Raw genomic sequence first — 27,781 nt, 5'->3', positions numbered from 1 at the left:
AGGGGAAGGCTGTAATTGCCCCGTAGAGTCAGTGTTTAGGGGGAATTATCTGGGTGCGTCTTAGGAAGTGCAGGAGGACAAAGGCTGGAGAGGAGTGTGTAGCAATTAGAAGAGTGTACTGGCGAGCTTGGAAAGATTAAAGGTGATGGGATTGATGTTAGAACAGTTTTGAAGTCCAACCTAAGGCTTAGTAAAACCAATCAACTGGGGCAGTACAAGACTCAACTCTATAAGGCTTTACCACCTGGGTTCATGGTAGCGTAGGCAGAGCAGCCAGGCTTATCTTAGGAGGTAGAGAGGGCTGTAGAATCAGTACAAATGAAATTGTAATACAAATGGTCCAAAGAAACACTGAAACACTTGTATGCAAAAAGGGATTTATTTAAATACAGGTAGGCCCAGATAAATCTAGGGGTAAAGAAGTACTATCACCACATTATATGTAATCACAATTATAAAAACACGCTATACTTGAAGGTACACGGACCAAAGTATATACCTTATTTGGAAAACCCAACAGTAGTTCCAGGGAAGTTGCAACCTTTTCATACACATTCAGTATAGGTTACACCTATTCTTGGGGAGTAAAAACCAATGGTTACTTTCAGATTACAATTGGGTAATTCAATGGTAGTATACCCTACCAGTTGTACTGTGACACTGAGTACAAATCACATAATCCGTCAATTGGACAATACACGTTTTGTGAATAGTGAAACACTTATTCTAGGTACAGTAAAAACCTTTAACTACTTTTGGGATAACACACAGCTAACTCAAGGTAAGTTAAACCCATATACTTTTTCAAGGAGCTATCGACAACTTCGGGCAGGCATATAGACTCTCTTTGTGTCCGTCTAAAACAGCAAAGGGAAAGCAAAACCCAATGTTACACTTTACTGAATGACTCTGTTGTTCTAGGTAGGTAAGACCTAAGGCAGACTTACTTACTCTGGACAGGCTAGCAACAAACAGGGGAAGCAAGACCCAGTTGGAGAATACTCCTACAATTATCCTAACAGTAATAATCTGATGAAGACAACAGTTGGGGGACACTCATAAAATTATCCGAGCAGTAATCATCACTGATACCAACACATTACTTTTGGGAAGAGGCAGAACCAAATCACAGGTGAGTAGTATACCCTCATCTACTTTCTATTAGAATGGCAAAACGTTTTCTAAGGAAAGAAAAGATGTTGACCATACTTTTGAGAATAGTGCATCACACGTCCAAGATAAGTAAAAATATTTGTAACTGTTCACTCTTAGAGTTAGTTACCAACCAACTCTTTTACACGTAATTAACTTTTAAACACTTATTTTCTCCAGCATGGGGTCTGGCATGGATTCACATTCTCATGAATATTTCCTGTGGTCAGGCTGGGAATCCTCAGTAAAAGAAAACGGTTTCAGTTCCGTTTATAAACTGTCTTTCTCCTATAAACCAATCGCTGAACTCTTGGTCATACTGCCCCCAGCCAATGACTGCCCTCTACCTAAGCCCCTTCTCTGGCAGCCATTTTCAGATTTTTACTGCATGTTGAAGTGTTGGGAGTTCTTGCGTTTTACTCTTCGAGCTTTCTGCATTTTTCCCTTTTTGAAAGTTAAACTCAATTTCGAGGGGATTGGGTCCTCCGACGTATTCCATATCTATGACATGTAATCACCACAGCTGTGCTGCTTCAGAAACTTTTTTCTGCGTCCTGCGTCGATGACGTTGATGCGCCGTCGTCGAGGACCTCGTCCGACGTCAACCGATGTGATAAGTAGGACGTCTCGTGGGTCTCCTTCTAGGAGTCGGTCTCGCCACTCCTCAGCCTCTTCGAGGCATTCTCGGAAGCGCCGACACCGGTCGTCTTCCAGGTCCTCTTCAGAGGACTCTGCCCGGCACGTCGCTTACCCCACCAGCTGTGCGACGCCAGAGGAATGGGCTTCCTTCGGGAAGAAAATGCTGGCGATTCTTGAGTCGCAGGGTACTAAGCCGTCCTCGCCCCCGAGTGGGGTCGGTCGTGAGAGGTCGAGAGACACCGCTCGCAAGAGTGGTCGGCACGAGTCACGGGAGAGGTCCCGTTCGGACAAGGAGACTCGTTCTCGACGTACCCGTTCCAGGTCCCGGTCCTCGACGCGTTCGAGACCGTGTGCACCTGTGAGGTCTTCGAGGAAGACATCGACGTCTGAGGCGTCGAGGGCGTCGACAGGCTTTCTCGAGGCTCCGGCTTCGAGGAAGTCGTCGACGCTCAGGTCGTCGAAGGACACGCTCGGGGCTCCGGCTTCGAGGGCTGTGTCGACGACGCCGATGCTGGCGGCGCTGCATCTGACGTCGACGCTGATTTCCTCGGCGTCGACGCCAATTCGCTCGACGCCTTTCGTGTCGGAGGTACCCCGTGGCACGGGGGAACCCCCTAGGAAGGCTCTGGTTAAGAGCAAGCACTCTCGGGTGCCTTCTTTTCGCCACCTGGAATATATTTCAGAGGCGGATGAGGATTCTGGTGGCCTGGTTCCTAGTCAGGTTCCAGATGAAATTGTCTCGGGCCATAGTCAGTTTGACGATTTGAGGCAGTCACTGCATGATGCCAGTGGACTGGACACCTCTCCGTGGGTGGAGTTTTGTAGGCCTGAGCCTGGCTCTCATGCCGATTCCTCGTACCGGCGCCTTATGGCTAGGGTTTCTGAGTACTTGAGATGGTCTGCTCCCCCAGGGGAGTTTGTGCAGGATGATCTAACGGACATCCTTGATGTTGGTCCCCCAACTGACCCGGTACTGCCGTTCCATATGGCTTTACAGAGAAGGGTGGCGGCGGCTTGGACTGCTCCGGAGAGTCTCCCGGCGGTGGGCAGATCCTTGTCGCGAAAATACCTGCCAGCCAGTAGCGACCCCTGCTACTTGACCAGGCACCCCACTCCGGAGAGTTTGGTGGTGCAGGCGGCCACGGCCCCGGCAAAGCAGGCATCGTACCCTACCATCCCTCCTGATAAATACGACAAACGTTTTGATGGCTGGGCGAAGAAAGTGTTTTCTTCTGGTGGTATGGCGCTTCAGGCGGCCAACTCCATTTGTGCCTTGTCTCGTTTCACACACACTCTGTGGAACTGTGTTGCGTTAGCGGCTGAACATATTCCCGAAGGGGACGAACGGGATGGTTTCCTTGCTATGGTCCAGGATGGTAAGGATGACATGTATGAGTCAGTTCAGTCGGGTTTGGACTTAGCTGAATGCGTCAGTAGGTCCATGGCGGCGAGCACCGTGATACGCAGGTTTGCGTGGTTGCGGAAGTCGGGGTTTGCTCCTGATGTGCAGTCCCGGCTCCTCAACATGCCCTTTGACGGTGAACACATTTTTGGCAGCAAGGCTGACGAGAGCCTTGAGAGGTTGCAGACCTCAAAAGCTGCAGCGAAGTCGTTGGGCGCTGCAGTTCGCCAACCTCTGCCTTTTTTGTCCTAGGGGACAGCAGTGGAGGGGTGGTTCCTTTCGCTATTACTCGTCCTTCAGTAAAGCGAGAGGAGCTGGCAGTCAAAGAGGCCAACACAGGGGTACCAGAGGTGGACGACAGGGTACCCGTGGTGCCAAGGCCGCTCGGGCAGTTGCCTCTTTGCCCTCAGGTAACGCGGCAGCCGCTCCCACTCAGTCATGAGGCCATGTCCCATGGTTCGCCGGTTGGGGGGAAGGCTGGCGCAGCATCTTGTAGAGTGGCAAGCCATTACTTCAGATGTGTGGGTTCTGGAGATCATAACCCATGGCTACTGTCTTCCCTTTCGGCACAGGCCTCGCGACAATCCACCGGGGAACCTCTCTTTGGAGAGTCCGGATCCGCTCCTTGCGCAGGAAATTCAAGCCCTGCTGGAGAAAGGCGCCATAGAACTGGTGCCTGTAGCGGAGAGGAACAAGGGATGGTATTCCCCTTATTTTTTGATTTAGAAGAAAGACAGGGGATTGAGACCCATCATGGACTTGCGCGGTTTGAACAAACTCCTCAGGAAGGACAAGTTCAAGATGGTTACTCTCTCTCAAGTCCTCCAGGCCCTTCAGCTTCAGGACTGGTTGGTGTCACTCGACCTCAAGGATGCTTACTTCCATGTGCCGATCCATCCCAAGAAGTACCTGAGGTTCGCGGTTGGCGACTCGCACTTTCAGTTTCAGGTCCTGCCGTTCGGATTGACCTCCGCCCCGAGGGTTTTCACCAAGCTCATGGTGGTGGTGGCAGCGCATCTCAGGCAAGGGGGGATTCACGTCTACCCCTACCTGGACGATTGGTTGATCAGGGGGAGCTCTCCCGAGCAAGTCCTGGATCATCTGTCCGTCACCTGCCACTCCCTTCACAGGCTGGGCTCCTCCCTCAATTTAAAGAAGTCCCATTTGACGCCAACACAGCGGCTCCAGTACATCGGAGCAGTGCTCGACACTTCCCTGGGGCAGTGTTTTCCTCCCCAGGTGAGGGCTCTTCACATTCAGCAGATGGTGCACAAGTTTCAGCATGCCCAGACGCTCCCAGCGTTCGAGTTCTTGAGGTTGCTCGGCCTCATGGCATCCTGCATTCTTCTGGTGCCAGATGCTCGCCTGCGGATGAGATCTTTGCAGTGGGCACTCAAGACGCAATGGTCGCAGTCCTCCGGCAGGATGTCGGACCCGGTTCAGGTGCCGCCCTCGGTCGCCCTTGACCTTCTGTGGTGGGCTGTCGAAGGCAACTTGATGAAGGGGGCTCCATTTTGGCTTCCCTGGCCAGAGGTGACGATCGTGACAGATGCATCCCTCACGGGATGGGGAGCTCATGCCAACGGGCTGGCAGTCAGCGGTCGTTGGTCTCAGTCGGAGTCCAGACTTCATATCAATCTGTTGGAGCTGAGGGCCGTCGGGCTAGCCCTGAAGGCTTTTCTGCCGACTGTGCGAGGAAAGAGTGTCCTGATCCTGACGGACAACACAGTGGCCATGCACTACCTCAACAAAAGTGGGGGGGGGGCAGGGTCACTTCCTCTGTGCAGGGAGGCGATGCAGCTCGAGTTCTGGGCCATCCAGCAGGAAGTTTCGATCTCGGCAGTTCATCTGGCCGGAGAGGAAAACGTGACGGCGGACGCTCTGAGCAGGCAGAGCGCGATCTCTCACGAGTGGGAGTTGGCTCAGGAGATTCTCCTGGAGATCTTCGCCCTTTGGGGGACCCCTCAAGTGGATCTCTTCGCCTCCAGTGTCAACCGGAAGTGCGAAAGGTTTTGCTCACGGGAATTTCCTCCAAAAGGAGCCTTAGGAGACGCGTTCGTGGTGGAGTGGTCATTCCCACTGCTGTACGAGTTTCCTCCAGTCCCCGTCATCCCGCAAGTGCTGCGGAGGTTACGGAAGTTCGGTTCCCGGATGATCCTCATTGCCCCGGCGTGGGCTCGGAGGACGTGGTACCCGGACCTTCTCGACTTGTCCATCTGCCCTCCACGTCGTCTTCCCTACCGAGACGATCTGCTCTCACAGGAGGGGGGTCAGGTTCTCCATCCAGAGGTCGGATCCCTCAACCTTCACGCTTGGCTTCTGAAAGGTTGAGGTATAAGGATTGGGACCTCCCTGAAGACGTGATGGAGGTGTTGCTTTCGGCCCGAAGGCCAGCAACAAAGTCTCTGTACCGTTGCCATTGGCGTAAGTTCTGCGACTGGTGCAGGGTTCAGAATGTGGATCCTTTTGCATGCGACATCCCCATGGTTCTGTCCTTTTTACTTTCTTTGGCCCACAGGGGCTTGCAAGTGGGTACCATTAAAGGTTACCTGGCGGCGCTGTCCATCTTTAAGCGCTCGTCTGAAGAGTGTTCTTACTTTAAAATCCCTTTAATTTCACAGTTTCTGAAAAGGCTCCCTAATGTGTTCCCTCCGTCACCTTTCCTGGTGCCCGGTTGGGAGTTAAGCCTTGTTCTTAAGTTTCTTATGGGTGCTCCATTTGAGCCTTTACATTCTTGCCCTTTGAGGCTGTTAACTCTGAAAACTGTGTTTTTTGTTGCGGTTACTCCCGCTCGCAGAGTGAGTGAGTTACAGGCACTTTCAGTTAAGCCACCCTTCACTGTATTTCACAAGAACAGGGTTGTCCTTAGAGTTCGTCCTTCTTTTCTTCCGAAGGTAGTGATGGAATTTCATTTGGCCCAGAAGGTTGTTCTTCCGGCATTCTATCCTCCTCCGCATCCTGGTAAGGAAGAGGAGAGGCTCCATAGGCTTGATCCTAGGAGAGCTTTAAGCTTTTATGTTTCACGCATGTCCCGGGTCAGAGTGGACGATCAACTCTTTATTGGTTACGCTGGAAAGCGTTTGGGGCAAGCTGTGACGAAACAGACTTTGTCTCGCTGGATTATTTTGGCCATCTCGGAGTGTTACCGCTTGGCGGGTAAGGACCCACCGGCTGGCTTGCGGGCCCACTCTACCAGGGGTATGGCTGCATCTACTGCCCTGCAGAGGGGTGTTCCTATTCGCAACATCTGTGATGCAGCCACTTGGGCTTCGGTACATACATTTGTACGTCACTATTCCCTTGATTCCATCCGAGGACAGGATCTGGCCTTTGGCAAGGCGGTCCTTTGCTCTCTTATTTGATTGGCTATTCTAAATTTTGATTCTAAATTCTTTCCCTCCTCCTTGCTCTGGTACTGCTTTGGGAGTCTGTCATAGATATGGAATACGTCAGAGGACCCAATCCCCTCGAAGAACAAGTTACTTTCTTACCTGGTAACGTTCTTTCGATGGGATGGTCCGACGACATATTCCATATCGCTCCCGCCCTTCCTTCCCCACTGCAGAATTTCTTTTGCGATTGCAGCTTACGTTCCGCAAGGCTTTGTGTCTGACTGGCAGTTGACTAATGTCACACGTTCTGGGGGAAAAAACTACAACTGAGGCTACGGGCGTCGTGCGTCCTACTTATCACATCGGATGACAACGGACGTCGGAGGAGGACCTCGACGACGGCGCATCGACGCAGGACGCAGACGCCGAAAAAAGTTTCCGAAGCAGCACAGCTGTGGTGATTACATGTCATAGATATGGAATACGTCGTCGGACCATCCCATCGTAAGAACGTTACCAGGTAAGAAAGTAACTTGTTCTTCTTGGTCAATCAAGCCTGTGTGCTCCATCAATCATCCTTCCGACCAATGGGGACCTGTTTTTCGGATTTTTTTCAGTGCCCCTCAAGGGCTGTTTTCGTCGAGTGTTCTTCTTGGAGGCTTGCAGAAGATTCTCCAGGCCTACACTGCGTGGATCATGTCGGATGAGGACGACGCGGTTCCCTCTTTAAGCTTTGCTCTGACTGCGGTTTGCAGAATGTATGCAGGGACGGCAAGCATTCCCAGTGTCTGGATTGCCGACACCTGACACATAGGAGGAAGATTGTGCGATTTGCTGTGGCTTGTCGAAGCACACGTTGGAGTATCAGCACCAACGGTTGGCATTGTGGCTGCGTGCCAAGGCCCCTGCAGCGGGTGGTATCCAGGAGCATGCCTCTCCCGAATCTGGGAAACCTGAGCAGACTTCTAAGACCTTTGCGGGGACCCCACCTGTGGGAGCCCAACACAAGACCAAGCACAGCGAGTCCACTTCAGTCTGATCACTGCTGCTGCGGGTCCTGCATTGATCTCCAGTCAACGCTTGACCTGCATTGATCTCCAGTCAACGCTCTGGTTCTTCATCCAAGAGAAAGTCGGATAACCCGGGTAAACTGAGGGAGAAACTGAGGGAGAACCCGGAGAAGGCCAGGCAGGGTGTTGGGGAGAATTCTCATTTATGGCTAATTTCCCTCACCTGATGAGTCCCTCAGCAGCTTTGCTGGATTTCTGGACTTAATTTTTTCCACCTGCAGTGCCAAGGACGAGATAGCTCATCCTTTTCGGCACCTTGTTTTGAGCGATCCCTGCAAAGCAGGGATCGCTCAAAACTGTAATCCAACCCCCGGGCTATGTGAGGGGGAGGTCCCCCCTCACTGCCAGGGGGCTGGATTACCTTCATTTTCACATCAGCGTGCGTCACGCACGTCGGCGTGGAACTGAAAGTAAATTCCCCGCAGCAGCCATTTTCGGCTGCTGCAGGGAAGAGAGAAGGTAAGAGACCTTCTTGTTCCGCCTCGATCTCAGGCTGTATTTCAAGCCGGAGATCCAGGCGGGTATCGTTGGAAAGGGGAGATTCTCCCCTTTACAATGATACCCATTGTGTGGCATTGCTGCCCGCGGATCGGGCGCGCGGGCCGAAATGCCACCGGATCAATTCAGATCCGTTTGTGACGCAGGGGGAGGGGGGGCTGCTTACTAGGTAAGCGGCCCCCCCGTGGCCCCAAGGCATGGGGCCACAGCGCCAGAGACCCCTGGGGGCAGTGATCATCTGGGGGCCCTCACCCCCCCTCACCCCAAATGGAGGGCCCCAACTCATGCAACCCTCCCTGGGGGCTGATATCTGCTCCTAGGAAGGGGCATCTGACCCCAGGGAGGGATGCATGAGGTGGGGCCCCCCTATCTGCCCCCAGGGAGGGTTGCATGAGGTGGGGCCCTCCATTTGGGGTGGGGGGGTGAGGGCCACCTCCCGTTGCAGTACATCATTTGCTGCCAATTTAGGGTGCCCCTCAGCCCCCCCTAGAAAGCAGCCTATGACTTTGTATTATTTTTTTTGTTTACCCAACTTCGCTTGTTTCAGATGGCCACATTAGTGTGGCAATCTGCCCCCATGGTGCCCAAACCCTACTACCCCCATCTATTGGGGGTCCTGCCCCCCCTTTTGTGGTGGCCCTCTCCCCCGCCCCCACCCCAAATGGCTGGGGGGGGGGGACACCTCATGCTGCCTTCCCTGAGCCTCCTAGGAAGGGCTGCATGATGTGCCCCCCCCCCCTATGTTCGGTGTGGGTGAGGAGAGGGCCACCACAAATGGTGGGACAGGCCCCCCAGTGGGTGGGGCAGTAAGGTTTGGGCACCCCGGGGCCAGATTGGCACACCAATGTGCCCCTCTGCACCAGGGCAAGTTTTGTAAACAAAGAAAAAATGGAAAATGGTGGAACGCTTTTTAGGGGGGGCTGTGGGGCACCCCAAAGGGTCTGGGAAGTTTCTAATGGGATGGGGCATTGAGTCCCTCCCCCCCCCCCCTCCCCCCTGCCGCAATGGAGTGGGTGCCATGTCATGCAGACCTCCCTGGGACCAGATATCTGCTGCTAGGAACGGACGCCTGAGCCCAGGGAGGAGTGCAGGACAGCCCCCCCCCCATATTATCTGCCCCTGGGGAGGGCTACATGAGATGGGCCGCCCCTCCAATTTCGCCATGTGTGGGTTCCCACGGGTGTCCTCTTTTGGAAAATGCGTGGGGTTCTCAGTTTTCCTTGCTGGCTTCGACACCCTAGGCCCAAATCTGTAGGTTGCCCACATGAACAAAATGGGTAGTGGCGAAAGGCTTGGGGTTACCAGTGGGTTACCCTTTTCCTTTTGCGCCCCCGGTAGGTGAACCCACACATGTGAGGTACCGTTTTCATCGGGACACGTATGGGGACGCGGGAAGGTAGGCCACGTGTTGTTGGCGGTGTGTTTCGGTGGGTGGCCAGAGCGAAATGTCTTAATTGTCTGCATGTCCAGCCAACTTCAGAGACATTCCCCTGTGTCCACTCACCGAAACACGTCGCCAGCAACAGATATCATACCTTCTCGCGTTCCCAAAGGTGTCCCAACGAAAAAGGTACCTCACATGTGTGGGTGCACCTACCGGGGGCGCAAAAGGAAAATGGTAATCCGCTGGTAACCCCAAGCCTTTCGCCACAGCACAATTTGTTGATGTGGGCAACCTACAGATTTGGGCCTAGGGGGTCGAAGCCAGCAAGGAAAAAAGGGAACCCCATGCATTTTCCAAAAGAGGAAACCCCTGGGAATCCACAGAGGTCTGCCTTGCCCAAATTGCCCCAGTTTTTATTAGCCACAATCCCCGACAAAGTGTGATATTTGGTGGGGAAAAAACACAATGTTCACTTTGTCTGGGGTTCTGGGTAATAAATTCTGGGCCGCTTCGCGCAAGTCCGACCTCTGCGCATTCCCACAGGTGTCCTCTTTTGGGAAATGCATGGGGTTCCCTGTTTTCCTTGCTGCACGTGCTCGGCCAACTGGAAAGAGCGGATTTCTTGACGTTGCTGGACCTAGAGGACAGCTACTTCCACGTCCCCATTCACAGAAAACACTGGAGGTTTCTGCGCTTCGTAGTGCAGGGATAGAGTACACAAAGTGCCCGGCACCAGTGCCGGAACCATCTGTCTATGGGGGATTCACGCATAGCTATACCTCGCTGACTGGCTCATCAGGGCCTGATCGCGAGAGTTGGCTGTCGGATACAGAGTTGGCCGTCAAGCTGCTGACAGACCTGGGATTCTCTATCCATTATCCGAAGTCCTGCTTGACACCATTGCAGAACTCGCTGTTCCTGGGGGCCAGACTTGATGCAGTGTCCTGCCTAGCATCACTCTCGGAGGAGTGGGTAGCAGCCATTCAGTGGAAGGTGCAGCAGCTGTTGTCGATGAAGACTGCCACGGTGCGGACCATCAAGTCGTTGCACGGCACAATGTCCTGCATCTACCTCATCCGGTTCTTTAGGCTACAGATACGACCTCTTCGGGAGTTCCTGGATGCTCGCTGGGTACAAGTGTCCAGAAACTTTGTGGACAAGATCACTCTGGACGATGAGTTCCGTTGGGCGATAAGGTGGTGGGGCATCCACTCCAACATCGCCCGGGCACAGGGTTTCAGAACCCTCCATTCCAGGATACTGTCACCACGGACACTTCGCTGGAACGCTGTGGAGCCCACACTGCATGTCTGCACGCCAGATGCCTGTGGCTGTCTGAGAAGAAGAATCTCATATCAACATCCTGGAGCTACGGGCAGTGTTCTGGGCCCTCAGGTCATTCCTTCTGTCTCTGAAGGGCACCACCACATCAGGAAACAAGGCGGCACTCGATCCCCAGCACTCCACAGGGAAGTGCAGGACCTGTGGCACTGGGCAGTCGGACAAGACCTTTTCCTCGTCCCTCTTCAACTAGCAGGAGTCGAACACCAGTGCAGATTCCCTCAGCTGGGAATTGCACTCCTGCCACGAGTGGGAACTTCAGCAGGACCAGGAGGACCACATCTTCGCCAAGTGGGGCAGGTCCCAGATCGATCTGTTTGCAACAGCAGCAAACTCCAAATGTCAGAAGTTTGCCAGCAGGTTCCACCAACAGAGGAGCCTGGGGGGTGCGCGCGTTCTCCTTCCCATGGGAAGCTGTTGCTGTATGAATTTCCTCCAATGCCTCTCCTGCTACGAGTCATCAATGCGCTCTGTGTCAGTGCAGGATGCTACTCATCACCCTGACGTGGCCGAGGCAGATTTGGTACCTGGACCTTCTCAGGCCTGTCTGCGTCACCTCCGATCAAGCTACCAGTGACGGATCTTCTCGCCAGAGAGTGAGGCGCAATTCTACATCACGACCCAGATCGCTCAACCTGAGGGCTTGGCTCTTGCAGCCCTAGAGTTTGGAGGATATGAGTTGCCTGCGGACTGCAGGGAGGTCCTCGCCAAGGCCACGGCGTCATCGACTTTAAAGTGCTACGGTCACAAGTGGAAGCATTTCGATACGTGGTGGCGGTTGTAGAAGATCACCAGTCTGAGGGTCACGGCCCGCAGATTCTTCCATACTTATCCTTGGCCAAGGCCAACAGGCGCACGCCTCTATCAAGGTGCATCTGGTGGCGATTTCCCGCTACACCAGGTCTCCAGGACGTTCTTCTCTTTGGTCAAATCGACTCTTCAAGGAGTTCCTCAAAGGACTGTTTAGATCTTCCCCACTGGTGAAGGCTCCTGCCCCAGCGTGGTAACTCAACATGGTGCTGACGAGCCTCATGGGGTGGCCCCCCTTCGAGCCAATGCATCAGGCCCCTCAAGTTCCTTGCGTGGTAATGGCTTTCCTTGTGGCCTTCATCTCTGCCAGGAGGGTCGGTGAGATCTAGGCTCTATCCTGCAAACAGCCATATCTGACTTTCCATGAGTCGAGAGTGGTGCTGCGGACGCACCCCTCTTTCATACCGAAGGTTCAGTAGGAATTTCACCTCAATGAGCCTTTGGTGTTACCTAGGTTTTTCTTAAAGCCTTAGTGACTGCCTGAAAGGGCCTTGCACTCGCTGGACGTTGCTTGTGCCCTGAAGTTCTACGTGACACGCATAAAGAGTTTTCAGAAGACGTCTCAACTGTTCGTGAACTTTGGTCCTGTGAACCATGGGAAGGTCTTGTCCAAGGGTTCCATCTCAAGGTGGCTCTCCGGCCGCATCATGCACTGTCAATGGTTGGCTAACCGACCGCAGCCTGGGAGCCTACTTCACCAGAGGGATCGCTGCGACAACAGCGTTCCTGTCTGAGCCCCTGCTGGACTTTTGCAGGGCTGCTATGAGGAGGTCCATGCATACCTTCACGATGTTCTACTTGGAGAGGGATTCCAGGGAGAAGTCCAGAGTTGATCAGGCAGTGCTATGCAACCTATTCACTTGAGGTGAATCTGTTCAAGGGGTAAGTGTTAATTGCTTCTGTTGAGCCTTGCCACCTCCTGGGGTTGTGTAAGGTTGTCTTGCTATGTATTAGTGATTCATGAGCATGTGAATCCATGCCAGACCCCATGCTGGAGCAGGAACAAGTTATTTAAATGTAACTGTTGTTCTCCAGCATGGGCTGGCATGGATTCACATGCAAACCCTCCCTCCTACCCTTCTGCGGCGGCTCTTGGTTATACTGCCACCTTACGTGCTTAACAAATCTGAAGATGGCTGCCAGAGGAGGGGCTTAGGGAGAGGACTGTCATTGGCAGGGAATATTCATGAGCATGTGCCAAACCCATGCCCAAGAACAACAGTTACAGGTAAGTAACTTGCTCCTTCTCCATCACACCATGCTCATTAGACTCTAGTAACCTATTTTTATCCTGCAACGAATAGCTGTCTTCCCCCCTGACCACCATCATTCTGTCGACAACATTTATAAAACATTCTAAAATGTCTACAATTATCTAAAAAGCAAGGTTACTTTACAAGAATAGATGTTTAGATTGTTCGGAGATTCTAGGGATGCTTTACTGTTTTACATGCTCATTTTTTATTTTTAAAGTAGTTGCCAATGTTTGTTATTGATTAATGCAAACTTTGCGTAACGATTATATGTTCAGTAATCTACCCTGTGGACCTTACTTGGTTGTGTGGTGTTCTGGTGTGTGAGCTTTCTTCATCTCCTTCAAAAAGTTGTTATACTGCTCAGGCACTACTATTGTTAGTTTTAGGAATAATTCAAGGGGAGCCCAGTTTAAGCTACCAGTTGGAAGATCTCAATGGAGGACTTTTAGAAAACATCCCATACAGTATTCACGTCTGAGTCCCTGGTTGAGGACTCCTTAGTTTTATACAAGTTAAAATGAAAGTTGTAAAATAGTGACCTTACATCTTAAATATTGAAGTATTTTGTTTCCTTTTGAGGCTAATGCTTAAATTGAAGCATGTGTTGGTTTCTGGTAACGTTTTTTTTTTTAAAGGTAATGTATTTTCATGATTTAAAGCTTATCCTCCTTTGCCTTCATTCCCTCAGTAAACATTGGCGTTGGTGAGCCGGATTTTATTTTGGGCCAACTTTATCATCTGTCGTCGATACAGGCACCAGAAGTAGCCAAGTCATGGGCAACACTGGCAAGTTGGGCTTATAGATGGGGTCGAAAAGTTGTAGATAATGCTAGGTAAGTGTTACTTTGTTGTGAAAATAACATTGGAATTCAGTTAATTCCTGCCTATTTTAATTTAATTATGCTTCGTTTCCTGCTTTCTTCGGATGCTACAATTTACCCTATACTGTGCACTTGCTTCATTTTTCAGTACCAGAGGAAGCAATTTGAAATTGAAAATCTAGTTTTCCCATTAGCTAGTGTTCATATTGACTGTTCTCCAGCATTGGACCTTTCATGGATTCACATGTTTGAATATTCCCTGTCGACAGGCTTGGAATCCTTGGTAACATTAAAGTAGTTGACCTTTACATTTTAAACTACTTGTCACTTAGGTGCTCCGTTAGTCATTTTGGGTTAATTGCTCCACAGTCATTAAACCGGCTGTTAGGGAGAATTCTCTGTTTAGGCTGAATTTCCTAACCTAGTGAGTCCCCCAGCAGCTTTGCTGGATTTTTGGGGTTTATTTTTTTTCTCCTGCCAAGAGTGAGACTCTTTTACCCTCACTCTTGGGCATGATTTGAGTGTGTTTCTTTGAATCTAGATGTGTTTAATGGGCTATGGGGTATTTTACTCCATAGGGCTTCATGTGTTTGTGATGTTACCCAGCACCCTCAGTGCAGTGACACAGGGGTGTCATAGTGACCCCCCAGTATAGACTCCATACCCTGGGACTGACTGTCTCCCAGGGCATGTAAAGTCACCATTGACTTTACTAGTCTTAAATTCTGAACAGAACCAGTACAAACCATCATATTGTGGACGTACTGGCTGGGGCAATTCAATTGCCCCGGGGTCTGTTAGTCGAGGGGGCACGTCTCCGTCCCCCCTGATCGAGTTTTGGCTGGTGGCAGTGGATACTACTTTTTATATTCAACCGCGAATATTTTCCTATGGGATTTCTCATTGTTTTAGGCTACTATCTTTATTTAATTATTTACGGTAGCCTCGAACATACCGCCGGTTTATTTAATATTAATTCTCCGGTTGGTATTTTTTGCCAAAACTTGATTCTAAAATGGCGTTTGTGTTCTCTCCTGTGACTCCAACCCCAGTCGAGCCATTTGTTCCACTTTTTGGTGGGTTTCTCCACAGAAGCCCTCCAAAGTGGTGCCACTATGTCTGCGGTACTTAGGAGGGGTGGAGGGGAATTTAGGCACCCTGGACTGAGTTGCCTAGGCAACTCAAGTCGCACTCAGTCCTGATTGGCCCAAGTGGTGAGCCGGCCGGCTCACCACTTAGCATGTTTGAGTGACAGCTAGGCTGAGTGAATGGGGGTTTGCTGCATAAAAGCAGGGCTTTGGGGACTGGAACTTCAGAAGTCGCCACAGGACCTAAGAATCCGACGAGGGAGAAGCTGACCGTCTCACCACGTTTTCCCAACGACAGAGGAGATCTCCCGCCGGAGAGTCTTCTTCCTTTAACTGGTGGGGATAACCAGTTTCACCTTCTTTTCGCTTTCCCGACGTATCTCGTGGCCGCCTTGCCCGTGCCAAGCACCCCGGCAACCGGGATATCACGTTTTACCACGACCGCGAAACCAAGGTACCACCTTTAACCGGAAAACTCTGCGGCTGGTTTCTGCCCTGGTAGTGCAACGACCTTCATCTTTCCTCCAAGTCGAGATCTTCTCTTCCCCTGGACGACGACGCAACTTGCACCCACTACCAGGAACAACTGCCACCGCTGGAGGATCCTTCCCACTTAAGGTACCGTGTTCCGCCTGGCTTCCCTTGCTACCGACTGTACGGGGTAGATTTAGCCCCCGGCTTTCGAACCTGGGTTAGCCTGGGACACCTTGGCTAAACTTTCTAAGCCTCTCTAAACGCTTTTCTGAACCCTCTGCAAGACTTTCTAAGCCTAGTGTAACTGTGTGATCTTGGGCGCATTTGTGCTCCGCTCTCTCTAAGATTGGGCCCAGCATTTGGACTTTGGCTCACCAGTGACTTTTTGCTCTCTGCCTTGCTAAGTGTTCTGGAATCGTAGAGTGGTGTACCTCTTCTTATTCTGTCTTTTTCCCTCCCTTTTTCACAAACTTATTAGAGTGCAATCTAGTTAAGCGCTCACCTCTGTATGAAAATAAGTGGTGTTTTACTGTGATTTTCTAATAGGAAAAAAGGGGTGTATATATCATAATAGTAACTGTGTTAAGAATATTTTACAATAAGAGTGCTGGAGTGTTTCAACTGTGTGTTTTTAAATAAATAATTATATACTTTGATACCAAAGCTCTGGTCAGTGTTTGCTTGTATTATTGTATCTGAGTGCCTATTGAGTATACTTTGCATACTGCCTAACTCTTCTTGAGGGAAGTCTGACTGCTCAGCCACAGCTACCAGGTAAATCTGGGTGGTTCAGACTGCTACCAAGTGGGTTTACTGCCAACACCTGTAGTCTTACATCTTTTGCAGTGGTCCCTAAGGGAACTGCACAGGTTTCTGCCTAACACCGGCCTCACTTAGCTGCACCCCTGGAAGCCATCTCAATATTTTTTACTGCACGTTCAGTTCAGTGCAACCCTTGACGAGAAAGATATGCAGAACACACCTATGCAGACCTTCAGGACACTTAACCAGATTGGGCAAGGCGAGTTCCAGTGATGGCCACTTCACACAGGCGACGGCAGGTGTCCTTCCAGTCGTGGTTGAAAAAAGACTTTCCAGAGCAGTATTCCCTTGAAGCTTGGAGGCTGATGTTTGGCGGGTAGGCGACTTAAACTACAAGCTAGCGACCACAGATGTTCCGTCGACGGAAGCGAATGGTGACTGTTCTAGCGGGGTGCAGGGTACAGTTGAAGCACCGCAAAGGGCCTTCGCAGATCAGGGAGTCCAGCAGGTCTTCACCGGGCCAAACACAGGAGGGGATGCTGCTCATCTTCAGGAGCCGTCCATGGTTCATCAGTCAGCTGCTCTTCTGCACAAGATACTTGGCTCCAATACTAATCTGGAGAAATTACTGCAGTAGTCGTCTTCTTATCCAAGATTCTATCTGCAAGCCCACCAACGGTAAGGATCTGCACCATTCAGGTGGCCAATCCGGGACCACTGTGGGTCTCGCTCAAGCCACACACCTAGACTTTCAATCACCACGGATGTGGAATGGGACCAGACAGTCCCAACCCCTTCCTTGGCCACACAAAGGCATCACTAGGCCGTGATAGCAGCATCTTTCCCAGACAAGTGCATGACCTGGTAAGGCAGGAAAAAGGCCAAAGAACAAGCGACAATCTTGTTGCCTAGCCACTTTCAGTAGCCATATGCGGTAAATGTGAATGTGCACACTAGAAATAATGCAAAAAATTGTATAAATGTTTGCTGCCGGGAGGCCACCAGGGGGCTTAAGGTGGAAAGTTAGCCTTTCCGTGCTCTCCGAGACAGCAGCAATCGAAAGGGGACTGAGCCACACATTTACCTCACCCCAGAAAGTGATTCTGTTGGTGGCCCCTGCAAGGAGATTAGCAGGGATGCACCCGCTCCAAGTTTGGAGCGATATGGACGGCCGAGATAGCCGCAGGTGAAGCGGAGGCATGAGAAACTGGCAACCCCGGCACGCAGCAGTGACTTTGGACAGGGCACGCCGGGCCCAGATTTCAGCAGACTCCGCTCATTGCTTAATGTAGGTCCTGCGGGGTCAGAGTGGAACCGCAGAGCCTGCTGCTCTCAGGGCCGGGGGCTCGTTGGTCACAGCCCCCACAGCCCTAATTACAGCAAAAGAAGGCGGACAAGTGGAGCGTGGCAGGATTTGCGGCTTCACCGCTCTGGAGGGCTCTGGAGAGCCGAAGACAGAGCGGCCACAGATGAGCTGGCACTGCAGTCTTTGTTGCTCCCATCCTGGGGGGCTGTGAGGCTCCCTCCAATGAAGCCCAGGAAGTGTCTACACATGCTGGCCCAGGGGTGAGTATGCTGTGCACGCCGCCCCCTGGCAGGGTGAGGAACAGTGATTGTGTCCCCTGGAGTTTCCTTAACCCAGCGCCCCTCCCGGGGGTTAATCCCCCAACTGGTTCCCTTGGGAGGGATCCCCCGTGAGGATCCTGGCTGGCAGCACAGGTCGTTCTTGACTGGTTTATGAAGCCCCCTCCCCCTCAGACATGACCGGGAGGCACCAGTACAACAGCACAGTGGGACAACAGTGTTGACCCGCTGAAAGTTTTGACACCGACACCCCCCCCCCCCCCTCCGGACCGTGAGTTGGAAAGCGTCCCTGCCTGAGGATCCAGTTTGAGGGCAGGGAGAGGACTGGAACGGCTGCTGCACCCCCAGATGACGACATGGAGAGTGACCCGGGCCGCCACAAAGTCCGACGTGGCGGCCCTCATGGAGGAGAACAGGGGTATCGGGTCAGTCCTGGATCAGAGCTTGGACAAAATGGACCAGAGACTCCTCTTGGTGGAAGACCAGATTCGAGGGCTGGAGGCCAGTTAGTCATCAGTGGACATCCTGGAACTCCAGACATGGGTGAGGCTGGCTGACGTGGAGAGGAGGGAAGTGGAGACCACTCTCAAACTGGATGACAAAGAAAATAGAGAATGCTGAAACAACCTACATTGCTTCAGCTTCCCAGAAAGAGAGGGTGAAACAGAGGGCGATATCAAGAGAGCCATCCGGGAGTTGAGCGCGGGGTGGTTCCAGGGGTCCTTGTTAGGTGCTGGCGCTCTTCCATTACTATGACCCGAGGACAAAGATCCTGGATCGGGCTAGGAAGGTGGGCCCAATCAACTACGGCGAGGTTCAGATCACCATCTTCCAGGATCTTTTTCGGCCCTCACCATCTGTCTGACAGACAACGGGGTGTGATACCGATGGGGATTCCAGTTCTCCCTGAACTTTGGATATGACGGCCAGACTTTCCATTTGGCGATAGAGAGCGACGCAAGTCAAGTTTCTGAAGAACTAATGGGAGACTCACATCTCCGGGCGTCAGGCTCGGGAGAGACTTCTGGTCCCCTGGCGCAGGCCGCAGATACCGGAAACAGATGGAAGATGGCGGGGGCCTGCAAATATGAAAAATCAAATACCCCACCGAGAGCCCCCTCTGGCCCCTGAGCTGGGAACATGTGATTGGGGAGGACAAGGGAGTGTCTCCGCGGAGAGCGGGTAGTGAAGCAGATGGTATCGTGAAATTTCTCGTGAGGTGCAGCTCAAGAACGGTTTGGTGCCTGTTAAGTGAGTCCTGTTTACTCTGGACCTTTTTGGTGATCGTAGCCTGGAAGGTGGTGGGGAGTACCTGGATTGGATGCCGGAGGGAGGGAGATGGTGGGCAGTGAGTGGGCAGGGGAGGGGGGGGGTAGTGGGCTGGGATAGGCCACTCAAGATGGCGAGGGCAGGTTGGGTTATCTGTTTAGAGTTTGGGGGAACAGGCCCACATGAGGCTCAGCGTGTTCAGCGATATGGTTTAGCATGTCTCAGGAAGGGATGGTGGAAAGGCAAGGTGTGTGGAGGGTGACCTTGTGATTGGCTCCCTTAATGTTAGAGGGCTTAATTCTCCAGCTAAAAGATTAATGACTATGCAGGAATTACAAAGAGCCAAGTTAGAGCTCTTAATGGTACAAGAGACGCACTGGCAGAGGGGGCGGTAACCCCACCTGGGGCCGGGAGTGGGAGGGGAGGTTTTCGTGGCCTTGAGCGAGGAGACAAAAAGTGGAGTGGCGATTGTACTCTCAGCGCTGCTGGGACTGGTGGTGGATGGGATAAAAAGTGACCTGGTTTTGGGGGGGGGGCGTGTCGATTCCTGTTAATTAAGGGATCCCGGTGTGGTGAAAGGATGACTGTTCACTCTATGCCCCTAATGTGGGACAGGTGGAATTTTGGGAGGCTGCGGTCAAAAATGACCAGAGGCTCTTTGTGGAGGGCCGATTGGTGGAAGGTGGAGACTTTAACATGGTCTTAGACCCGGTCAGAGATCGCAAGAGAATGGGTGATGGAAGGGGCGACAACCAGGGCAAACCGTCCTCTAGAAGGTTTAGGAAAATCATTCAGGAGTTGGGTTTTACAGATGCTCAGGTGGAGTGGAGTGGGGGTAGATGGACCCTTTACTTTCTTCTCAGCGGTCTACAACTCCTTTTCTAGGATTGACCTGATACTGGTGGATACTGAAGTGAAGGCCTGAGTTAGAGATTCTTGTGTCATTCTGGTCCCATGGTCTGACCATGATATGGTCAGAGTAGTGGTGGGGAATGACCATGGTCCGAGGCCCTCAGGAAGGGGGCGCGGCGATGACTTCTTGCTAAAGGATAGGGAGCTTTCCCAGTTGATTTTATCAGAAATTCGACTATTTTGCCTTTATCGACAATGGTGAGGTGGGGGTGCAGCCTCTCTGGGATGCCTTCAAGGCCACTTTGAGGAGGTTCTCATCAGGATAGGATCCCGGAAAAAGAAAACGCAGAGTGCAAGAAGAGCTAAGTGTTAAGATTAGGGAACTGCAGCCAGGAGCTACGGGGGCGCCTACCGCATGCCATGTAGGGCAGCAAAACTGTATATTTACAGGGGGAAAATCAAGGCCATTCTAGTTCGGGGCACAGAAAAAACAGCTGCTATTTCTGAAGCAGAAACGCCACGAGTGGTGGAGAAGGTGGGAAAAATCCTGGCTTGGAAGCTAAGGGAGGAAAGGAAAAGAAAGGAGATGGGTGATATTAGGGGAGAGGGAGAAAGGGTGGTACATGGGCCGGGGGATATAGCGAAGGAATTTGCTAACGCCTATGAAAATCTTTATTTATCTGAATTTACTGCCGGGATGAACATATAGCCACATTCCTGGACCCCCTGTCCCTTCCGGGCATATCAAGGGGAGACTCTGAACGACTGGGGGCACCCATCTCTGAGGAGGAGATTTTGCAGACAATTAAGGGGATAAAGCCAGGTACTGCGCCTGGGAGCGATGGGTTCTCTGTGCTATTTTACAAAAGGTTCAGATCCACGCTAGTCCCATACTTGGCCAGCGTCTTCAATGAGGTATTATCGGGAGGCCCCTTGCCAAGCTCAATTCTGGAGGCCATGATTGTCGCAATACCCAAGGAGGGGAAGGACCCAAAGAGATGTGCCTCTTACTGCCCGATCTCTCTGCTAAATAACGTAAGAATCTTGGCTAATATCTTTGGCTCCAGACAAGAAACCCTGCTTCTGTCCCTGATTTATGGGGGGTGGGTGGGGGAAATCGGGTGTGCTTCATACGACGGAGACTGCTCTTGGACAATATTTGAAAGTCCATTAACCTTATGCATCAGGTGCACACTCAGGGGAACGATGTCTGTCTGGTCTTGATTGACTCAGAAAAGGCCTTTAACTGGATTGAGTGGTCTTTTATGAAGATGGTGTTGAGAATGGGCCTGGGCCAGGGTTTTCTGATGTGGGTAGATGCCCTATATGTGTGGGCCACGGTACGATTACGGGTCAATAACGTCCTTTCAATGGATTGCTAATTTTCCGCAGATACCTCCTCATGATAGATGTTCTCATCTCCAGCTTAGCTGCTCTGAAACTTTTCGCCAGGGGGTGTTGGGGACCTCGACTCTCGGCCGTTGATCTGTCTTGATAGGCTCTCGATCAGCGACTCCGGATGTGACATCAGGTGTCGTACAAATAACACAACTCTAGTTACTCGACGTGCATACTGTACGTTCGTACTTTTTCTTCAAAACCTCAACGCAATGTCCTCCCACAGGCTCTCGGGCTTCAAGCGATGCCATGATTGCGAGGTTAAAATGTCTTTGACCCCCATGATGTCTGTCTGTGGTGTCTGGGTGCTAGTCACGACACAGAGGCCTGCGCGTCATGTGCAAAGATGCAGCAAAGATGCAGCCGAAGTCCATGCGCGAGAGACCCAGGAAACTGGCTTTGGGCCTACCTGCCGCCAAGTCTCTGGAGCGGTTGCTTGTCCGGTCCTCGGAGGCCGAGACTGAGGAGCTCTCCCCTACCAAGGGAAAAGACTGACATGGAAAGGAGACCAAGAAGCTGTCCCAATCCAGGAGCCATATCCTAGTCTTCCTCGTGGAAGAAGCAGCACCACCAACGCGAGTCCAGCTCATCGTCTGATCGAGGAGCCCTAGGCGGGGCTCACCACTCGGGAGGAGTGGGACAGTTTTAAGAACTTTTAGAAATGTTTAAGACTCAAGCAGCTGTAGGTGCAGCTCTGTCCCCCGACCAGCAGGCTTTGGTGGCTAAAGCGGTGCTCAGTGCTCCCGACCCCAAACCGGCCACTCCGTCGACGGCGTCGAAAGCGTCTTTGGGTGTTCTGCCCATTAGGCATAAGTCGACGGAAGGCCGAAGAGCTGATACTCCTTACGTTTCTCGGTTGCCCGAGCATCCCTCAATGCCAAAAGTACCCTCCGCATCGATGGCTTCGGCATCCATCCTCAAGCCTTCGGCGCCGACAGTCTGTGATGGTTCCTTTGTGCATCTGTCGGGATTGGGCTTCTTCGGCTCCTTGCACACCATTTTTTGGTGTCGGGGAGCATGATGACACTGAGGACGCGGTCGACACTCGGTTCAAGGGCGCCAGCGGCGTTGACTACTTAGACGACCAATCTGATTTATTGGCTTTGGCTCAGGGTTTGCATGAAGCCAGTGGTCTGGATACTTCTCCAGACTTAGTTATAGCAGAAACCACCTTATACCCACGCTAGTGTGAAGTTCAAGGACCTGGTTCACATGGTAGTAGACACCCTGGTGTTGAAGAGGTCCGCTGTCCCTCTTCAGGGTTAAGATTTTACCAACAATTTGGACAAGTGTCCCACAGTCTAGACCAATATGCCTTTCAAACCGGCCATTGCATATCCCTTAGCCTCCTTATGGTAGCACCCTTGTACCATCCCCCCCTGTGAATGCCATCTTCACAGGGAAGTATAGGCCGGAAAGGGAAGATCCTATTTTCCTCACTACTCATCCTTCTCCAGAAGGGTTGGTGATTCAGGCTGCCACGGTCTCCGCTAGAGCTGTGGCATTCACCCCTCACCTGCCTACGGACAGAGAGGGGAAAAAATGTGACGCCCTGCCCAGAAAGTTGTTCACTTCTGGTAGTATGGCTCTTAAGGCCACTAACATGGCATGTGGTTTTGACAAATATTCATTTGGCTTATGGAAAGCAGTCGAACAGGCGGCAGAGTACGTCCCTGAGGGTGCCATGCAGGATGGTTTCTTACAGCTGGTGGAAGATGGGAAGGAGGTAGCCAAACAGTCGTTGCAGATGGGCCCGGATGTGGCACTGTGTTGGCAGAGCAATGGGTTCAGCAATTGTGATGACTCGCCAAGCTTAACTCAAAACCTCTGGGTTCTCCCCGAATGTCCAAAACGGATTGCTGGATTTGCCTTTTGAAGGTGATATGCTTTTCGGCAAAAGGCACTCGAGGCCTTGGAGATATTCAAGGAGTCCGAATTGGCTGCTAAATCTTTGGACCTAGCGGCGCAGCCGGCCAAGCTTTCCTTGAGCTTTGCCTCCTGTGGTAGGGGCTACAGACGTTATGTGCCCTATGGCAGGAAGGCACAGCTGCTGCAAGCCAGGCAAGGGCAGAGGCGCTTCTCGCATTCCGGAAGGGGCAGAGGGGCCTCTAGAGGCCAACAAGCAGTAGCAGGGTCAACCGCGCCCTCCAAGCCACATTGATTTCCCCTCCCACAATGTACCGGTTGGCAGGGCATTGGCCACATTGGCAGGAAAGAACTCCCGACGCCCCTGCAGTTGATTTGGTGGGGTTATTGTCTGCCTTTTCTAAAGACGTCTCCAGACAGACCTCCACCTCCCCCAATCCAACCGGAACAGGAGCTCCCAGAAGAACGGAGAGCCCCGTTATCGAAGGGGGCCCTGGAAGCGGTGCCTCCCGATTCGAGAGGGTTGGGTTGGTATTCCTGTTAGTTCCTGGTGCCTAAGAAGGGAGGAGGTCTCTTCACGTCCTGGACCTCAGGAGGAATGACAGATTCAGGATGGTGATGTTGAAGGAAATTCTCCACTGTCTCGAACTTCAGGACTGGCTGGTGTCGATAGACCTACAGGATGCATATTTTCATGTGCTGATGCACCAAAAGCACAGATAGAGCTCGTCGCCAATAAGGAAACGTAGGAACTATCAGTCAAAGTGTTTCCCTGTGGGTTGACCTCCACGCTGAGGTGCTTCACCAAGCTCATAGCTGTAGTCGCTGCCCACCTGCGGCGATCCGGCCTCCATGTATTTCCATACCTGGATGATTAGCTGATCCGAGGGAAGTTGGAGGGGCAAGTCTCATCTCAAAGACACCTACCTACCTACTACTGCACAGGCTGGGCTTCTCCCTCAACTTGAGGTCCCATCTGACGCCAGTCCAGCGCCTCCAGTGCATCAGAGCGGTCCTAGACACCCGTTTGGGGAAGGCCTCGCCAAACCACCTTCGCCTGAGGCGAGTCGGCAATATCAACCAGTTGGTACAGTTGTTTCAGAATTGCAGGTGGGCAGCCTTTGGTCTCCATCAGAAACCTGGTGGCATATCAACAGGCTGGAATTGCGGGCCATCAGGTTAGCCCTGAGGGCTTTTGCACCGTCTCTGAGGGAAGCATGTCCTCGTCCTGACGGACAACACAGTGGCCATGCATTCCCTCAACAAGCAGGGTGGTGTGCACTCTTGTCCGCTCTGCACAAAGGTGATTCAGCTGTGGTTCTGGTTGAGATAGAACCATATCTCTGTCTCTGCAGTTCATCTGGCGGGGACAGAACACCTTGGCGGATGCTCTGAGCAGGCAGAGCACGGTCTCACTCGAGTGCGAAGTGTGCGTGGAAGTCCTAGAGGAGAATTTCACTTTCTGGGGTACCCCGGCAGTGGATCTGTTTGCACATCTTGTTGGACTCTGTGGCAAGCAGTTTTGCTAGAGGTAATTCCCAGCGAACAGTGCACTTGGAACGCATTTCTGGTGGATTGGTCCTTCCCTCTCCATTACCCCTTCCCTCCAATTCCAGTAATTCCTTGGTTTCTCAGGAGGTTGAAGAGATTTCGAGCGACCATGATCCTGATAGCCCCAAATTGGGCGCAGCGATCTCCTGGATCTGACCACCTGTCCGCCTCACCGGTTGCTTCGGCGTCCGGATCTCCTCGTCCAGTCGGAAGGATGGGTGCTTCACCTGACCCCGGACTCCCTCAACCTACATGCGTGGCTCTTAAGAGGATGTGGTATGATGACTGGGACTTCATAGAGGAAGGGCTTGAGGTACTGCTGGCTGCACGCAAATCACCTTCTAGATCTCTGTATGAGTGCATGTGGAGAAGATTTGAGGCGTGGTGCTGGGAACGTGAGACTGAACCTATCACTTGCCCCACCACCATGGTGATGGATTTCCTTCTGTCACTGGCCTCTGCAGTTGCCCCCGAGAAAGGCTATTTGGCGGCACGGTCTGTGTTTAAGAGATCCCCAGACCAAGGTTCATTCTTTATCCTACTGTCAAAGCCCAGTTCCTGAAGGGCCTTCTCAACAGGTTTTAGCCAACCCCCTATGTTGTCCCAGATTGGGATCTTAATCTGGTTTTGACGTTTTTGATTGACGCTCCGTTTGAGCCTATGCATTCCTGTTCTATGCGACTGTTGTCCCTTAAAACAGCCTTTTTGGTCGTAATCATGTCTGCCAGGAGGCTTCGCAAACTGAAGCCTTGTGCTGCAAATCCCCATTCCTGAAGTTCTTACGCGATAAAGTCTGAGGGTCAGGCCAGGATTTCTAACTAAGGTAGTTTCAGAATGTCATCTGTCCCACGCCATTGATTTACCTGTCTTCTACCCTCCTCCGCATCCCTTCAAGGAGGAGGAATGTTTCCATCGCCTTGATCCCAAGAGTGTATTGAGTATCTGTCACCCGTACGGCTGAGTTTAGGAAATCAGTCCAGTTTGAGGCACACTCCTTGTCTTGGAAAGGTCTGCCTGTCACTAAACAAACTCTTATCACAGTGGATTATCCTAAGCTTAGCCAAGTGTTTTACCAGTCGGCTGGCAAAGAGCTTCCAGCAGGTGTCGGGGCCCACTCGACCAGAGGGGGTCTCTGCCTCTACAGCCCTCCAGAGAGGGGTTCCAGTTAGGGATGTTTGCCGGGTGGCCACTTGATCATCTTTACATACCTTTACCAAGCACTATGCCTTGGACGTTGCACAGGGAGCAGACGCTAGGTTTGGTAGGGCGGTTCTGCAGAATTTGCTGGTTTAAATCTTTCTGCCCTCCTCCATTGATATATGGCATTTATAAATTGCCTATACACAAGTGTTTCAAGGCTCGACGAGGCATGGGAGGGGTACCAGAGGGAAGACAGACAACGATCTTACTAGGCCAGGTGACATTGAGATCACGCAAGTGCAGGATATGGGGGGGGGGGGGGTAGGAGGAAAAGTGCGGGGGGAAGGAGGCGGGTGCAGTGCATAGGATAAACAGTAAATAAAGAAAATAAAGTGCATACAGGTGTCAAGTGCAGGTAGGGGGCTGTAGGGATATATAAACAGTCCCTGAGTGCAAGGTTTGCTAGGGGTGGGCAGTGCAGGTGTGCAACTGGTGGGGAGGGGACCAGGGCCTGAGATCAGAGGGTAGCCAGGTAACCAATGCAGTTTGTTTTAGCCAGGCGATCAGCTGGGGAGAGAAGAGAAAGCAGAAGCAGAGGAAGGTCTTGAGGTGCTTCTGGAACCGGAGATGGTTCTCCTTAAGTTTCAGAGAGGCAGGGAGGTTGTTCCAGAGGGAGGCCCCAGCAGAAGAAAGAGATCTACCGCCAACTCATTGCTTGGAGACAGTTTGAGGCGGATGAGCAAAGATATTTAGGAAGAGAGAGTGGACGGTATTGAGGCCCCAGGCCCCAGAAGGCCTTGTGGAAAATGCAGAGGGTTTTGAACTTAATCCTCACCGCCACTGTCAGCCAGCACAGAGATTTCAGTACTGGAGAGATACGATCCCTGGGCCTGAGGCAAAGTCTTGCAGTCCTGTTTTGGTTGTGCTGCAGAGGTTGGAGAGTAGAGGCAGGCAAATTTAGAGAACCAGAGCGCTGGAGACAGTGAGCTTCTGGGGGAAGGATAGGAAAGTAAGACTACCTGTGAGGTGTATCTTGTAGTGTGACTTCTTGGAGACGTCAGATGTGAGGAGAGTGTGATGCTGGAAATGCATCGGAGGGACAGGACCTCTGTATCCTTGTCCTTTACTGCTTTTTATCGTGTGTTCGGTTATGTTTTCCGCGCAGGAGTTCATGTGGGACTCTTGGCGGTGCAGCTCTCTTTTGGTTTGGTGTACAGACCCATGGGATACCCTTATGGCACCCATGGGTGGGGGTACAGCCCTGTGCCCCTAGTGTATGTTTTTGGGCACCTGTGTGTGGCCCACAGAGCAGGGTATGGGCTGGTGGCAGCTCCATGCTGAATTTGACAGGTGCTCTGAGTATCCTCCATTTTGGGATACCCAGGCCCGGCCATTGGAATCGGTTGATTCCTGATAGGAAACAAGATGGCCCTTGTGGCCTCTTGCTTTCTATTGCCCGTTACCTTGTTTTCCCAAAGTACTGGTAAGCCCTCCTTACAGGGGAGTAAGGACTCCCCTCTGTCCCTTCCCCCTGACTGGCTGTTGGGTGGAAGTTCCATATATGGCGGTGTTGTGAAGTCCAGGCCAGACTGGCTGGAGCCTTCCCAGTGACTGTATGTTGTGGGTACACCCTGTGGGTGGGACCTGGGTGAATGGAGTGTGTGACGGATATGCACTTGTTGTAGATGTCTAGTTTCTGGTGTTTGACGCAATGATTGAGACAGCCCTGCTGGTATGAATGCAGTGTGGAGTGTTGAATGGCTGGGTACTTGTCCCAATACACATAACTTGTTGTGAGTGTCTGGAGAGAAGTGAATGGCCTGAATGCACTATGCACCTGATTGGCTGCCTGCCTGCATGCCATTCTGACCGATTGGTTGCCGGAGTGTGACCCGCAGAATGAATGGGAGATCAAATAGTATATCTGGGGGCCTCTCACTGCTAGAATTAGTGTTCAGAAGCTGAAGTCCACTACGAAGAGTAACTGGAGTAAAACTGAAGCTTAATGTAACGCTTACCTGAACTCGGCGGGAACACCCACTCCTGAATCATTAACCTTAGGACTCTTCTTGGCTTACAATGTTGTCTCTTC

The 27,781-nt window shown here is 52.0% G+C and overlaps 1 protein-coding gene across 1 annotated transcript in view; it reads left to right on the top strand.

Moving 5' to 3' along the window:
- The window catches only part of SMG1 (SMG1 nonsense mediated mRNA decay associated PI3K related kinase), a 2,768,248-nt gene that overhangs the window by 942,149 nt on the left and 1,798,318 nt on the right, over positions 1-27,781 (top strand). The window contains exon 32 of the mRNA XM_069647131.1: positions 13,573-13,717. Within this exon, the coding sequence (XP_069503232.1) occupies positions 13,573-13,717 (145 nt within the window). The remainder of the gene's footprint in view (positions 1-13,572; positions 13,718-27,781) is intronic.

This window comes from Ambystoma mexicanum, chromosome 2q, assembly GCF_040938575.1.
Source record: "Ambystoma mexicanum isolate Mex_15411 chromosome 2q, UKY_AmexF1_1, whole genome shotgun sequence".
Classification (NCBI taxonomy): domain Eukaryota; kingdom Metazoa; phylum Chordata; class Amphibia; order Caudata; family Ambystomatidae; genus Ambystoma; species Ambystoma mexicanum.
The sequence above is the reverse complement of the archived record's forward strand: the minus strand, read 5'-3'. Positions and strand labels throughout refer to the sequence as shown.